General features: G+C 37.7%; 1 protein-coding gene across 1 annotated transcript in view; it reads right to left on the bottom strand.

Moving 5' to 3' along the window:
* Positions 1 to 5,280: 5,280 nt before the first annotated feature.
* Positions 5,281 to 16,161, bottom strand: part of ST6GALNAC3 (ST6 N-acetylgalactosaminide alpha-2,6-sialyltransferase 3) — a gene marked incomplete at both ends in the record, with an annotated part of 71,538 nt that continues 60,657 nt past the window's right edge. The window contains 2 exons of the mRNA XM_082311542.1: positions 5,281 to 5,467; positions 7,078 to 7,185. Of these exons, the coding sequence (XP_082167668.1) occupies positions 5,281 to 5,467; positions 7,078 to 7,185 (295 nt within the window). The remainder of the gene's footprint in view (positions 5,468 to 7,077; positions 7,186 to 16,161) is intronic.

Here is a 16,161-nt window from a genome sequence, read left to right as displayed (position 1 = left end):
GCCCAGGGATGCCACGCAGATTATTATGGCTTCCACAGAAGCCCTGTTTTTCAATGGGGAGAGACCCTTTCTCTCTCCTTCAGCCCCCTTCTGAAGGGTTTGCCTAGGGGACTCCAATCCAGGACAGACACATGACACTTCTGTAGATTATGCAATACAAGGTTTACAGAAAGCTTGCTTTTCTCTGTGTCATTAGCTACACCACAGCAATAGCCAGAAAAATATATATGAATGTGGTGGTTGGCTATTTACCGTATCATTCTTCACTCCCCCATGATTAAGTCACATTCCTCTGCATCCTCTCAGGAAAGAAGGAACAGAATGAGACACATCTGCTGAAAATGAAACACTTTCTCCTCAAAAGAACTATGCCTAGTCAGGAAAAACAGGCCTTTTTTAGTAAATACATGACTCTCTGTTGTACGCAGTACATCACAATGCCCACAGACACCTCCTGTGTGATCATTTGGCACTAACTCTTGTATGTACCCTAAGGTTCATCACAAACAAACCCCAGACTTGCTCAAGCACAACTAAAGACATAAGCTATTTCTGAGATACATGCAGGAAAAAAATGTCAGCAAAATATAAGCATCAGTATGTAAAGTGCTTCTGATTTTCTACTTACTAAGGGTGCCACCCAGTTATAATTCATGAGTGCTTACTTATTTAATTCTTACTTACCTGGACATGTCCTCTGGTCGAGCATCTGTGCCCTGCTGCCAGCAATCTTTGTGTGGGTTGGCCAGCCCACGGGCAGGTGAATAAAGACCGTCTGCATCAGCCCTCCAAGTGTTGGATGGGCTCCCCTTTATTAGCTATGCGATGCATTACGTGCATATGGTACTTCTCAGACAGAACACTGCTTACCTTAGTACTCAGGAGTGCTAAGATTTTACTGGGATGGGTGCTATATTCATGAACTTGCCAAAGTGATTTCCATTAGTTTTGAATTGAGTCCTCAGAGATTCCTAAATCAGTGAGTCTTCAGATAATTTGTGTCAGGCTGACTTCTTCATCCCTGGTGTTTATATAGAAATCTTTAACAACACAGAATTTTCCTCCACTTTCTCCGGTAAAGGGCATCTTTTCCCATTGCTGGTAGTTCCTACTACAGAGAGTAGGACAATAGATCTACACAGGAGCTAAAGGCATTTGAAGAAACAGAATACTTTGGAAAAGTATTTCCAGGAGAGATCAATGGGTACTCCTCTCCTAAAGCACTTTAGGGGCATTTTTTAGAAGCTGGAACACCATCTGCTCCTAAGTAGAACTCTTCCTCAGTCCTTCCCGCTCACTGATGTAACTGATACGAGCAGTCTGCAGATGGAGCCTCCCAGCCCAGATGGAAAGGGAATTTGGCTGGATACATAGACTACCTTTCTTTTCTTTCTTTCAAGAGGCCTTGGTATAAGCAGAGGGATGTGATCTGGACATCTAGTGTGGATGAAGGCATTGGGATCATGTCTGCTGTGTCTGTTTGGAAAAACAAAAACCCATTTTTTATGTTATTCAGTTAATTACTTGTGAATTAGTGATTAGCCAATCAATTTTTTTTTTTTTTCCTTAGGAAAATTTCTGCTCCTATTTAAAACTTTTTTTCCTTGAAAAAAAATTAAATCAGAAGGTAATGCAACATAAAACATAAAGTGTATTAAAATTTAAACATTTATTAAAACCAAGCTTACAGCAAGCCAAATAATAAATGCCTTTTTTTCTTCAAAAAGTGTGTTTTAAAAAACTAACTAAATTATAAAAGCAAACATTTGGTGACTACTTAGCTGACTGATGGCAAAAAAAAAAGCACCAAAATTATTTGTGAGTATTCCTCTATTAGCAGCAATGTGAAGATTTATTTTGAAAACCTCAGGTAAACTCCCTGCTTGTTTTATACACGAGTAGTTGATTAAAATAGGACTGCTTGAATGAATAAGCAATTAGGATCTGATTACATTCAGGTAAACTGTAGTTTATTCTTTACTTTAAAGAATTAATAAATGATTCTCAGCTGATGTCTTAACTGCTCTCAGAAGGTGAATCATCAAGGTCTCTTACTACACAGCCAAGTACCGAGATTCTTCAGTACCACAGTGCTGATTTTCACCAGATTTCATCAAAGTCATTTCTTTGTAGAATCATCTTTAACACAGCAGTCGCAGTTCCTTACTCATATAATAAAAATCATGCAAATATGTGTTTAGTTTATGCTAAAGACAGGCTCATTTAAATAAGGGAACTGATGTTCATTTACTCTAGTGTGAATGAAGCCTGCTGCAATGTTTCTAAAAGTGGATCCTCTCTTACTGCAAATCCAAGCAGAGAGCAACACTTTTACTTTGCTCTGTGACAACTGCACTCTAATGATGTTCTCAATTTTGCTGTACATTTAGCTGTTCTTAGAGCTGTATTTTTCTTAGCTAGCCTTTGCATGAGATACAGTTTCATATAGCATGCAAGCACTCTACCAGGAGCTTCAATTTGAAGCACATATTTTACAACAGATTTATGGTGAATTGGCAAATCTTAACTATCTTATAAACTTTCTCAGGCTCAAAAGCCGCCTTGCATGTGAACACAACTCAGGCGGAATCCTTATGCTGTGCCTCTTGGGGAGAAAGACTATGCTTCATGAGGACACTTGTCATGTAAGTCTGTCCAGCCCAACTGCACTTCCATGTGCAGCACTTTCATAGTAACTTTCCGTTAACCCAAAGACCTTCTAAATACAAGTTCAATTTGACTGATGTTCTCCTTATCAGCTCCTCTTCCACAAGGGAACTAAAGGTTTTCCCAGTGCAACATGTGTAGAACATTCTCCCTAGTTCTGCGTGTCCTGCATTCTTCAAATCCTGCATTACAATTTTTTTATTAGCTTTCCATCTATCCAGCCATCCATCTGAACTGAAAAGATGCATATGCATATGACGATAAATCTATCTCACTGTCTTTTGCTGCTACAACTCTTCATCCATCCGTGACCCTTCCCCCTCTTGATTTCATCCCGTGCTATATTAGTCTACAATTGATTTTAAACTCCAGGGACAAGCAGCAGCCACTTCAAATTATTTGTATATTATAGCATTGCCTGTAGCCTTCTGCCACTTTGGGCACCTCTTCTGCAAGGCATTATACAAATGCATTGCAAATGAGAATATCCGTCTCAAGAGCTTACAAGAAAGTCAGTCAAGACAGGGAGTAGGAAAATAGTATTGTTCTCCTTTTCCAAACAGAACGGTGAGACATCAAGTCACACAGGAAGTCTGGGACAGAGCCTGTGTTTGAATACAGGTGTTTATCCAGGACTATAAGCATGGCCCCAGCCTTTGTCTGACAACCAGCATGAACTCTTACAGCACTAAAGTAAGCAGTGAAAGCTGAGCTATATTAAAAATAAAATCAGAAAGCTGCATTTACAGTAGAAAATAGAAGGGGCAAGAGAGATGATACCCTGGCATCACCTACCAACAGGAACAAGAAACCAATGATCAGGAGGAGGAACACTGGTGAAGAGATTTCCTCCCCATCCTAAGAGTTGCAGCTGCTGATGAGAGAATATATATGCCATGAACATATAAAATATAGATTTGTATATACAAATATACAATAGGAAATAGTCAGTATACAAATACTTACATGTAAAAATAGCTTTTTACTTTCCCCTTTTCATGATTTACAAAAGCATACAAAGTTTCCTGTTGGTTAATGTTTAAGTAGTGTGAGTAAACCCTGTGTGTCATGTTCCACACATAATTCTTTCAAGTGTTCACAGTATTGGCTATTACAGTGTTGAATCTGACATTCCAGATGTTAAAATATTCATAGGACACATTCTAAACTTAAAGCATTAATTTAAATACAGTTTAAATAAAACTCACGTGTGTAGTTGAATTATGGTCATATTACAAATGAGTCTGCTGCAGTTGAAAACTTTCCATGAGAGTAAGCTTGGAAATACATATTTCAACTAGAGATGAGTATATTTTAAAGTTCTTGAACTGCCTCTTGATGTGCAGATAATACTGCGAGATGGTGAATTCTTTCAACTCCATCAGAAGCAATGCAAGCTGAGAGAACTCAGTATTACAAATTATCCTCAGTAGGAAAGCGGATGCACAGAACAATTCGCCATCAGATCCAGACATGCTGTCACTTTCTTCAAATACCCAACAGAAAAGAATAAATGACAGGTACTATTGTTTTTGTGTTAAGAATAAATGCTTTGTAGCATTTTTCATCAGGAAAGTGCTTTATGGACTTAAATTAATCCTCACAACTCCCTTGTGAGGTAGATAGATACTATCCCTGTTTTTAAAGATGGAGAAACTGGAGATTTAAATTAAATTGTGATGACTGCATGGGAAATGCTGTCATAATACTGGTATTCAGATGTTGGAGCAACTCAAAGGCATAACTGGAGTAAATGGAGATGTTCCTGAGACAACTTTACACTGACCAGCTTGGGTACTCACAGCAGGCTTGGTACAACAGCCTAAGGTTTAGCATGGGCTGCAAAACAGTCTTTGCTAAGTGTCATGCTGCTGGAGCTAAACAGTGGGACAACAGCTTCAAAAAGTACAAAACACATCATCCAAGATGGTGCAGCCTGACCAGGGTGGAATGAAGCTGCATTTCAGAAGTTATGAATTAATCAAGAGCCTTGACTAAATAATATCTTCTCATGTGAGAGTTGTGTACAGTTCAAGAACCATGTTTAGCTCATCTCTAATTTTACCATATATGCAAGTGCTCACACGTACCAATGTATTCAGGTGTTCTTTAAAATTTACTCACTCATAGACCTTGGAGGTCTATATTTTTCCTCATATTTCTTTTGGAGAAAATGTCTTTTTTTTCCACAATTTCCACAAGTGGAAAACTTCCACAAATGGAACTAGTGCTGCAGTACTGCAAATGAGCTACAAATACTAATTTTAATTAACTAAGGTGATGGACAAGTTTTAAAGGACCACCATGTTCTCTGTGTCCACCTGTATATACAGGAAATCTCACCTGTCTTTAACTGCTACTGCCTTGAAGTATAATCCAATTAAAGTATAAAGTGCATTGTGTGGAGTAAAACACTAAGAAATAACGAATAACGTGTCTGCCTTCCACAGATTGATTAATTTTGCTTAACAGCTGAACCATCATCCTCTTTGTCTTCTAGTTTTTAGTTTAGTGTTACCTAGGCTGAGAAAGGTCAGCCAGATGTAAGCAAAATTATTGTAAACTGAGACATTTTTGTAATATGCTGTTAAGGGGGAGTTAAGAAAACCAGTATCAAGACACTGTCCAGTTAGGGTGTGTAAATATTATTGTGTTCTTCTTGGCCCATTTAGCAAATACTTTCTTTTCTGTGATAAACCTATGGCCTCCATATGGAGCATTTTCATGCAGAAAGTATTCTTCACACTCATCTCTTCCTGGCTCATAATAGTGGTAGGGAACTTTACGAAAGCCTTCTGACCTAGGGAAAAAAGATACACTTAAGTATTATTTCCAAGAAAAACATTAATATATAGTGCACCTGAATTCACTGAAATCCTTGCCATCTGTCAGCACCTGAGCTCCTTTGCTAAATTGTATAAGGGCTTTCATTACAGCATGATTTGTATGAATTTTCCTGTAGAAAATGAAGCTACGTGTATCTCTCAAAATACACTGATCTTATCAGTCAGTAAGAAGCTGATAGGCTGGCTCTTATGGGTACTGCACATTTTGTTTAACCTGGGGGAACTCAGGCCATAAGGCTCCATCCCTAAGCAAAGTCTTCTCATTGGATAGTCCCAACTTTTGAAACTGTTTCTTGAACTGGCTGAATAAGGTTGTTACAGGAATAATATATATTATAAGCAGGTAATGCACTCAGAATTGCAGCTTTAAGCAAACGCATCCTTCTCTGCTGCCGACAGACTGAAATGATAGCGTGCTGTTTACTGGTTTTACATCAGGGCTATGCAATGCCAGCTCGGCTGAACTCTGTGAGGACAACTTTAGTCCTGTCACCCCTCATCTCCAGGCGCCTACTGTGTTTTCATAAACAAAGAACAACATATGTTCGTTCCATCTGGATGACTCACTCAATCAGTGAGATCTGCAAGTTCTAAAAAGTCAGCCTCTAATGTTAAGATACCCTAATTAAACAGCTGTGACTCAAATTCCGTTGTTTTTTTTTTTAGGGTCTGCCAGGAATGAGTCCCACATTGGAGTAACACAGAATGTGGAGTGAGGGTCTGCACAAAGACTTTACTCTAGGAGCTGAGGACCCACTGGACTGGTTACATGCAAGACTTGAACCAGCCTAGGTACAGAAGAATAGATTTGTACTAATATCATATGTTGTTTATGACATTTTCTGCTTTTCTGAATGAGGAATAGTTTCATTTTATATTTTGCTACCATATAGTGTAGATTAAAGCATTTAACTTGGACTTTTAAAAATTGTGTTTAGAGTTATACTTCCGACAATAGGATTAATCCGTTGTCACTGTAAGGTCACTAACAGTAGTTGGTTGGAATTTATGTCAGTTTACTGTGATAAAGCTTGCAGGACTTGTTTTATTATCTAATTAGAAACCCCCTACTACTCAAAGCAAGCCATATATAACCTAGAAAGTTCAAGTAGGTTGCTCAATGGTGTTGAAATGTAATTTCAGGTAACTATCCTGGGCTAATCAGTTTCTTTCACTTCCAGGTGTATTTGGTATTCAGAGAACTAATATATTAGTATTTCCTGTGATCTCCTCTATAGATTTGTTTTAGCAGTAGAAGTAAGTACATTTTGTCAGAAGAGTATGAACATACTTTGTTTCCAGCTAATTCAGAAACTGCAAAAGATCTTTGATTAAAAATAGTTCCTTATGACATCTGATGTTAGATTTTGTAACCGTTTTTATTTTATCAACAGCAAATGCCATATCAGGACTAAATATGCTGACAATAGTGTCACATCAATGCAAAACATTGGGAAATGACTGCCTGATCCATTTTTTGGATTTATGATATTAAAATCAATTGTGGAATTTTGACAAGACATCAGAATTGTAGAGGCATGAAAATAATTTCCTGTGATCTTACTTGCAGTAGGTGTCATTTATCATCCCATAGACGTGAATTCCATAGCAGGCATCCATAGCCAAAATTAAGGTAAACCAACCCGTACTGAGATATGAACCTGACTGGACTCTGTAAAAATACAACATACACAAAACAAATTGCAATGAGAAATTATCAACACTTTATCAAAGAAATATAATCTATTACCTGGGACAAAAGGCATTAAGCAACTTGACAATCTGTCAAAACCATACAATTATTTTGAATTATTTATAGATATGCTCTCATTCTTGCCAGCTTGGGGCCTCAAGCTATCGTCCACAGAAAAAATACCATGTTAAATATCTGAAGTCAAACAATGCATCTCCTGGAAGACAGAAAATAATTTATTTTTACATCTGAAAGATATCTATTAGTAGAGCGTGTAAAATGAGATAAAGTTCACCAAAAAGCAATCTATTGGCAGAGTTTGCGCTGTGTGCATGTGAGTATGCACTGTCCTCTTCCACAAGTAAAATCTTAATCTGCACTGGGCTATCCTCAGCTTGAAAATTCACACAGTAATGAAACTTTTAAGGACATTTTGGTAGAAAACCATCTAATACAGGGCTTTGAAAAACAAAATTCTGTGCAGATCCCTTTTCATAAGTTGTGTTATCATTTTTTAAGATAACATAGCAGAGAGAAAAACACAAGAGGACAGTGCCCAGATTGATAACCTTTGCTCAAATAACTAGTTGCATTAAATCGGTCCAAAAGAATTACCTGCATGAGTGAGTACAAATGACACGTGTAAGGATTTGGCTCACACATTGGCTACGTGAGCAAACGTATGCGTTGTTAATTGCAGACCAGATCCTGTTCACTCTGATCACACAAGTGTTACCAATGGGGGACTGGGAGCAAGACTTACTGCTTTAAAACATCATAAGTAATAAGAGCACGCGTAGCCCTCACTGCTTACAAACTGATTGAAGTCCAGCTTTGTGCATTTATTGCTTTCAGTTTGACTGAAATCAATGAAAATAATTGCCTTAAAATTATAAATAACTTGTCCAATTTGCAAAGAAAGGTATCACAAAAGTCATAAAACCATCTTAATAGAGCCCCAACTTTGGCTCAATTTGAGAGAGTTGGGTGTGAGTGAGAGGAGGGGATAACTTAGCTTTATGCTACATCTTTTAGCTCTTAGCTTTTGGGTACAGCAGGGAGCAGTCTGTTCTCCATCATAAGTTAAAGTAGCCTAAGATTTGCATACAATTAAGTTTTGCTGCAAAAGAACTCCCAAGTAGGCCTATGTGCGAATCAGTTATCCCCATCAACAAAATCTTCTGGAAACATTTTCATCCTGGGGTAGGAATAAAGCTTTTATGTGGAAAAAAAAAAAATCATATAGCAACTTATCCAGCCTATAAAACCCAACTTTCCTGTGAGACAGAAGAACCAACCTCAGGTGTTTGCTCCTGGTTCAGAGCAAGAACGTACTACGGTCTCCTGCCTCCCAGGTAAATCTGCCGATCAGTGGCTTTTGGCCCAGATTCTGTGTTACTTCCCTGCTCTTTCTTGTTGAAGTTTGACTAAATACTAATTAAGATGATGGGTAAAAAAGTAGTTGTACAACCTTTACAATGACATTTACCTGACACGTACAGGACTGAGATTCAAATTCCTTCTTTGATGAATATCTTTTATTACGGATAGTAGAAAAGCTCCAAGAGCTTTACATTCCTAAAGAAACTCCAGTACACTCCAGTTTAAACAAATGTTATTTTTTTTAGTGAAAAACAATTACCTCAACTCCCAGAGAGTTTTATTGTACTCAAGAACGCTCCAAGTAATTTGGGCTACATCTTCTCTTCCTTGTCCATGTCTATCATCCTTCATGGGTTAGCTGGTGTGAACTTCTACGCCTACCCTTCCTGAATCATCCTTTCCCGAATCATCCTTTCCCATGGGGAAACTCCTAAGTACCTGTTTAGCTGCTTTTGTAAAGGACCATTTGGGAAAAAATAAATAAAGGGTTAACTTAGCACTGAAGAATGACAAGTGGGAACAAAAGGCAAATACCCGGATTTCATTAGGTGGACACCAACTATAGTTGTGCTTATTTACTTGACACCTTTATAGCCATGAAACTGTACATCTGTTTATCTGTCCCGTTAGGATCTTCATTTCTTCAAACAGAATGTTCTGCTACTGTCTAGCAAACAGAATTCCCAATCCGATTCATGTTATTTCAGAGTAACATTCTGCCATGATAAAAAGCTGCATCGCTTCTAACTTGCTTTCTGCTCTTGCACCAGAAGAACACTAGCCTTGAGCTTTTAAAGCCATTTAGAATCATAATAACCATTTATAAGAACACCATGAAGATCAGGACCCTTCCGATAATGGAGGTTTATTTGAGAGTACTATATTGACAGTAGCATCTGAAATTTGCTATACTCAGGAGGAAAAAGGAATTTTAAAAAAGAATTAATCAATATTTCATGTCTTGTTTTAACACCATTGGACCTTCGTCCTCTCATCTATATAGTACACTGGCAGGATAAATAAAAACAGCAGAGTGAGTTCCCAGATATCTTCCCTGGGAGATGAAGTACATGACAGAATACAGATTATATACTTTAAAACAAAGCATTTACATTCCTCCCATTTTTTCCTCTGAAGATGCATAGGGATACAAGGGAATATACTTAAGCAGTGGGGATTCTGGATGATTTGGTAACACCTTAGAATTCAATCTGGTACTGTAAACATACTTACAACATTCTAATGAAAGCAATATTAGAAATGTGAAAACAATTTTAGCTGTCCCTAGAAAGTCATAAATCTCTGAATACCTTTTAAAATATCATCCCATAAAACTGTAGTGCAAAGCAATGTCTCAGCCCTTGCTATTATGTTAACACTGTGCACTCAATTTCTTTCTCTACAGGAGAGTTTTACATGTTTTTTGGCCAGGGCTTTTTGAGACTCATTAGAAAGAGTTCCTCTTGTTACTCTAATTGCATTCAAATGTCAAATTTTACACACTGAAAATAAAAGGATCCTCCATTTATGTGTAGCATAAGGCTATGTTACTGCACAAATCTGAGGGAAGGAGGACATTAATCCCAAAATAGGGAAAACAGATGTTTGTTAAACATCATCCGTAGAACTACTATAGGCAAATCTGTTGTGATATATGTGTGTGCAGCAAATCCAAAAGTATTCCCTATGGCTCACAGTGACTTTTTCTTATACTCTAAAATTAATGGGGCACCAGATCTAGGCAGGAAATTGTCTCAACAGCTCAGGAGAAAATAATGCACTATTTTTCAAAAAATGCATTTAAAAAGAAGATGGTTTTGCTTTCAAGACATGATTTACAGCTGGATGCAGCAATAAAAAGGCAATGCTCACAAAAAGTTACTTTGTCTGTTTGTCTTGAAAAGGAAAGCTTATTTTGCATACTTCCTACATTATTAGGATTCTTAAAGAAATGTTAGTTATTGGGATGTAATTCATTCTGCTAAATACCATCCAGCATTTCAGAAAAATACATAGGCATATACTTAACATTAAACACATTAAAAGACCAATGGAATCAACTTGAAACAAAGTATATGCTTGCCTATCTTGCCCTTAGTGAAGGTCTAAGTGCTTAAAATGTCATTATTTCATCTCAGAATATAAAAGTAAGCTCCAAGATTAATAGTTATTTGCAAGTTTCAAGTCTCAAAACATAGAATTTGCATTTTTAGTAACGCTTTCTGTAAACTCCAGTAGAAAGAACCGATGATAGTTTCTCACAACACCGTAAAAAGGAGACTTGCTTTATATATTGTAGAAGGAAATGGTAAAAAAACATGTTTAGGATTGCTAGAATTGTAATGTGTGACATATAAAGCTTTAAGTAAAAATTAATTAAAAATAAAAGCAATTAGACAGGGTTCTTTAGCCTTAGCCTTCCAATATTCTACAAAAAGCATAAGAAATTGATATAAAGAAGACGGAATAGAGAGTGCCCCATAAAAAGGCTGGTGACTGAAATTCATCTTCTTTGACATCTATAACCATGCTTTGATGTAGGCTAAATGAAGGAAAAACTAGTTCCTTCTCTCATCAGGGGAAAATGGAGGAACATCAAGTGTTTTCTTAATGATCAAGGGCAGGTGAGTTCAAATTGGGTAAAAGTTTTGTTGTCACTTGAGTTCTGATATCACCATAGAATTCCAGGAAGTTCTTCACTTTGTTCAGTTGTTCCAGGATTTTTTATGTGCACAATCAATTCCAGCTCTATGGTTCAATGGACTGTAATTTCCAGTGGGGATTTCAGTGGTAAAAAAAATAAAAATGAAAAAAAAAGTTTGTTAAGGTGGAGATGATCTGTAGACAAGCAATTTCCTGTCAATCTGATTGCAGAAAACAATTTAGAAGCCTATTTTTTAATTCTTTACTGGGAGAAATTAGAGAGCACAGAAGGTCAATTAAGAGTGTTAATTAAGACGAAAAACGAAGAAATTTAGGACTTCAAGAAGCTATTAAGTAACAGAGAGCTTGCCAAAAGCTTTACTAGACACTTTTCCTTTTTTGCTTCATTTCAAAATATTGCAGTAAAATAAAATTCAACAATGACAGATTGAAATGACAAGATTATTTAGGCCAATTAATTGACAAAAAATTTATCTTTTCATAAAGCCTGTTTATAGACTCTAATCCTCAGATGACCATCCTACCAAACTGCTGAATCATCATCAGCTTTATTTGCAGCAGCTTGTCAGGCCCCTTGATTAATAAATAAGTATAAATAAGAGTATGGGTGTAGACAAACTAAGAAACCTGTAATCCACAGAGTGGAGGCTTCATAATGTGAGCTGTCCTTCCAACATGCTAAAAGATTTGTAAAAATGATTCAAAATAAATAGAAATATTTTCCAGAACTGTGTCAAGATCAGCTTAGACTGCGTTCAGGTAGATGTGTCTCTGGTACTTATTTGTATTTGCAGTGCACCAAGATACTGTTAATCTTCTGGGAGGGGGTCAGTAGACTCTGGTTGTGCCTGGCTTTCTGCCACTTGCCTTGTGTCAGCCTCATCTGTGACTGACCCTCGGGAATGAGGGTGGAAGGTACATATCCCCTCTGCAGTCCCTTGTTAAAGACAACCAGCTCTTTTTCTCCCTGGGTTACTGTAGTTTTTTGCATTGTTGAATAATGGTATGTTTCCTTACAACTAAAAATATGGAAAATTTATCTACCAGCACAAACTGGTCATCCATTACTTAACTCTATACTAACCAAATTAATGCTACCACTGTACTTATGTTGACTGAGATTTCTCTTTTTTTCTGAGGAAGCATCTCTGAATATAGTTGCTGAACAACTCTTTGCCAAATTAAACGCCCACATTCCCCAAGTCACAGGTGTGGTCTATGCCTTCCTCTTCATATCAAAAGTAGACTTGTAAATGACAGATTAGAACGAGCTGACAGAAAGATGCCCCCACCTCTGAGAGAACGGCAAGGCTCATTTTTCCTAGTACCTCTTCTTTGAGGAGCACATATATTTCTCATGCCAGAAAGCAGTTTTCTTGAGAGGAAAAAAGGGAGTACATTTGGTACAGGAGAAGGGTAAGACTCTAAATGCTGAAGAGTATTAGCACTAGCCTAGATTTAATTCTGTTCTCTGTAAGACTCGGTGCTTTGTTGCTAATAATTTCATTATATACTTTCTGCAGAAAAAATAGCACAAGAGCAATGAAGATGCAAGCACAGAGAATTGATTTCACCTGGTAAAAATGGTTGCTATTTCTGCATTATAAAGATACCTGTTAGGCAGTTGTTTATCATAATTATTCATTCTTTTGTACGTGTGTGTGTGCACGCATGTGCTTGCTTTGCATTCCATAATGATGCAGGACATCTAATAATAAACACTCATGCCCCTCTAGCAGTGAGCAGACTGTCTCACACATTCAAAAGCCCACACGGTGCTTCAGGTCATTCTGAAAAGTGAAACATTTATATATGGACAGATGTTTTATTATCTGTCATGTATGGTTTTATGCAAAGCTCAAAGAAGTGGAATGCATTATGAACAGCACAGTCCACATTCCAGATGCAGACAGTGGCTGTGCCCAGAAAGATGTACCTGAGAATGGGGAAGTGATTCACTTCTGCCAGCCCAAACTCTTGGTAGATCATCCTTACTGTGAATCCTGAAAATAAACTGCAGTCAGGTGGCATACTGTCCAATTAATCTCCAGAAATACAGGTTTTCTATCTATATTAATACTGCACCAATGGAACACAGAGGACAAGGGTCCATTTCAGTTGAATTTGCTACAAACCCACAGTAAAGGCTACTCCTAGGTCACAAACTAGCCCATGAGAATCCCCCCTCACAATCTGATTTAAAAAGAGATGTAACAATTAATAAATCCAATGTCAAAATGGCCTTAAAAAAAAGACAGGCAGGACACTTCTGAAGGATCACAAAAGGGAACAGGGAAATGATGGCTTTGTATTTAACTGCATTTAATTTAAAACAAACAAACAAACAACTATTTGAATTACTATTTACAATTTTTGGCAAGACAGGCAAAATCAATATTAGAAATAAAGAAGAATCTGTTACTGCAGTTACTGAAATCTGTGCGGCATCTGCTTGGGTATGTAATTTTTGCATATAGTTCCAATTTTTGTGCTGTGTACATATTTTTCTATTTCTTTCCTCTCTTTCTCTGCTCTATTCAATATATGCATGGAAACCTGAAACAAAGGGGGAAAAAAAAAAAAGCAGCTTAAAGAAATTGACTTCTGCTGCCCAGGCTTCTGTAGTTTCCTTATTTCTGATTCCTTGACCTGACTTTGATGCATCTCAGCCCTATCGTGAACTCAGGCAACAAGAGAAGGAAGTTATTTCATCCAGGCAGAGAGGGCTCCTTCAGATGCCTGTGCTGCTGAGCTCAGAAAAGAAAAAGAGAATTCCTGTTTATCAACAGTAATCATAGAGGTCCAGCTTGCTGCAAAGCACACAGAAAAGAAAAAAGCCTAAAGAATTATAATTGTAAACCCTGCCTTCCAGCCAAGATATATATATATGTATTATTTTGAGGTGATTCTTGTGCTGAAAACCTGTGCTAATCTTTTCAAGTTGAATGGCATCCCCCCTAGAGAACAAGAGTTGCCAGCTAAATTTCTTACTGAAGAAGATGTTGAGCTTCTGCAGCTCACACTGACTCTTCAGATACAAATTGTGCTCTTGGTGCAAACTGTTTACAGAACAGTAAATCCCAATCTTTTTTTCTTCCCCACTCTCTTCTCTAATCCTCCTGTTTCCAGAAATACATATTTTCTTGATTTCTCTTGAATCAAGAATTCTTTATTTCCCTTTCTTAAGTACAAACTGTGGTCTGAGGCACAGCCCATGCTATTGCATGCGCTCAAGTTATTAGGAAAAGATGCCTTTTATAAGTGCCCTGGTTGCAGTTGCTACCTGGGATCTGAAGTCAAGCAGTTTATGCATGATTACCAATAACCTTGACCCACTGGAGGTGTATTGTGCAGAAAGAGAAGTGTATGGGTCCACACATCTCCATTTGCACTTGGATTTCATTGATGAGCAAATGGATGTTTAAATCAGAAGAGGATCCACAGAAGTGTGGACCATTACAACCATGCAATTATGTTTGGAATGAAGGGAAACTAAATTCACATAAGCAGATTTGAGGGCTAAGCTGTTTGCATATTTACACAGCCATTCTTCTCTTCTAATAACACCTTAGTAAAATTCACTCCACCCTTACAGAGACTGAGCTTATCAGGAAATGCAACTCTTCTGCTCTATGCCAGCATAGCACTTGCTCCACAGTACAATTACTTATGCTTGCAGTGGTTGAAGCAAATAGGGGGTAATGCCAAATCTGCTTTCCCTGGACAGTACTCAAGCCTGCAAGTTAGTTGTGGCACCATGGCGTACTCCTGTCCCACCATTCTCCACTTTCCATTGGCCTATGCTAGCTCAAAGACTTACTGCAGTCCCTGATGGCTGCGACAAAGGGAGTGATGGCTGAAACCTTGACACGGGTCTCATGGCTTGTGCCACAGGCCTCTGTAGGACAGCTTTATGTGCTCTTCTCTTCACCAGTAGCTGCATCCAGTTTGCTGAGTGCTGGCTCAACATATTCCCACAGCATGAAAGGGAGTAGAGAGGGATTTAGATTTTCATCCTTTGTAACCAAAAATGAATCAAAACTCAAAAGTGTGCCAAGTGGAATTAAAAAAGACAACAGTGACTCTTTCCTGCATCTACGTTTAAATCAATACTTGCTGTCTTGGGGCTGCACATTTTTCTCCAGGGAGGAATGTAAACTAAACAGATCTGCAGTTAATCCAGGATCCCCAAAGAGAATTAATTAAGCAGGCTTTCCCACCCTTTCCAGTTGGTATTAAAGGGCACTTACTACTCCTAGCTGCATATTTTAGTGAAATCTATTGTAGGTGAATATAGAAGAAACTTCTTGATTAGGTCTTACCTTGTCAAGACAAGATACTGAAGGGAGTTCATCTAACCTTGGCTGAAAGCAGCTTAAATTTTTCATAAAAACATTTTCTATTAGGGTTTTTTTTTAATGTTTAAAGCAAAAAATATGAGACAACTTTCTAAAGGTGCACATTGTATATCTGTGACATCGGGATGTGAGCAGAGGCTTTCATAAAGGTATTTTGTTTTACTACTATGGTGAAAATGAAAGAACAGCTAGCACAAGACTGTAGCTTAACTCTGCTCATTTGAGTGGGGAGAACACTGGACCAGATACTCAGCTGATAAAAACCACACCGATGTACATCAGCTGATGTCCTTTTAAATTTTCTACAATCTGCAGTCATTGTTTTAGTTCAATCACTACCTCTGATGTTAACATGGAAGGGAAGGAAGTGTTACAGTTTTCTCCCTACATTTCACATTTATTTGAGAACTTTGCTTTTCACCAGGATGGAAGATCATCCAAAAAAAAGCTTATGGAGGGCCAGCTGTAATATTAATGGGAAGTTTCATTTCTGAAAGGAAAATATTCACTGAAAAAAGAGAACTCAAACACCACAGATAAGGCCTTCACT

The sequence above is a fragment of the Platalea leucorodia genome, assembly GCF_965183815.1.
Source record: "Platalea leucorodia genome assembly, chromosome: 5".
NCBI lineage: Eukaryota > Metazoa > Chordata > Aves > Pelecaniformes > Threskiornithidae > Platalea > Platalea leucorodia.
This window is presented reverse-complemented; position numbering and strand designations above follow the sequence as displayed.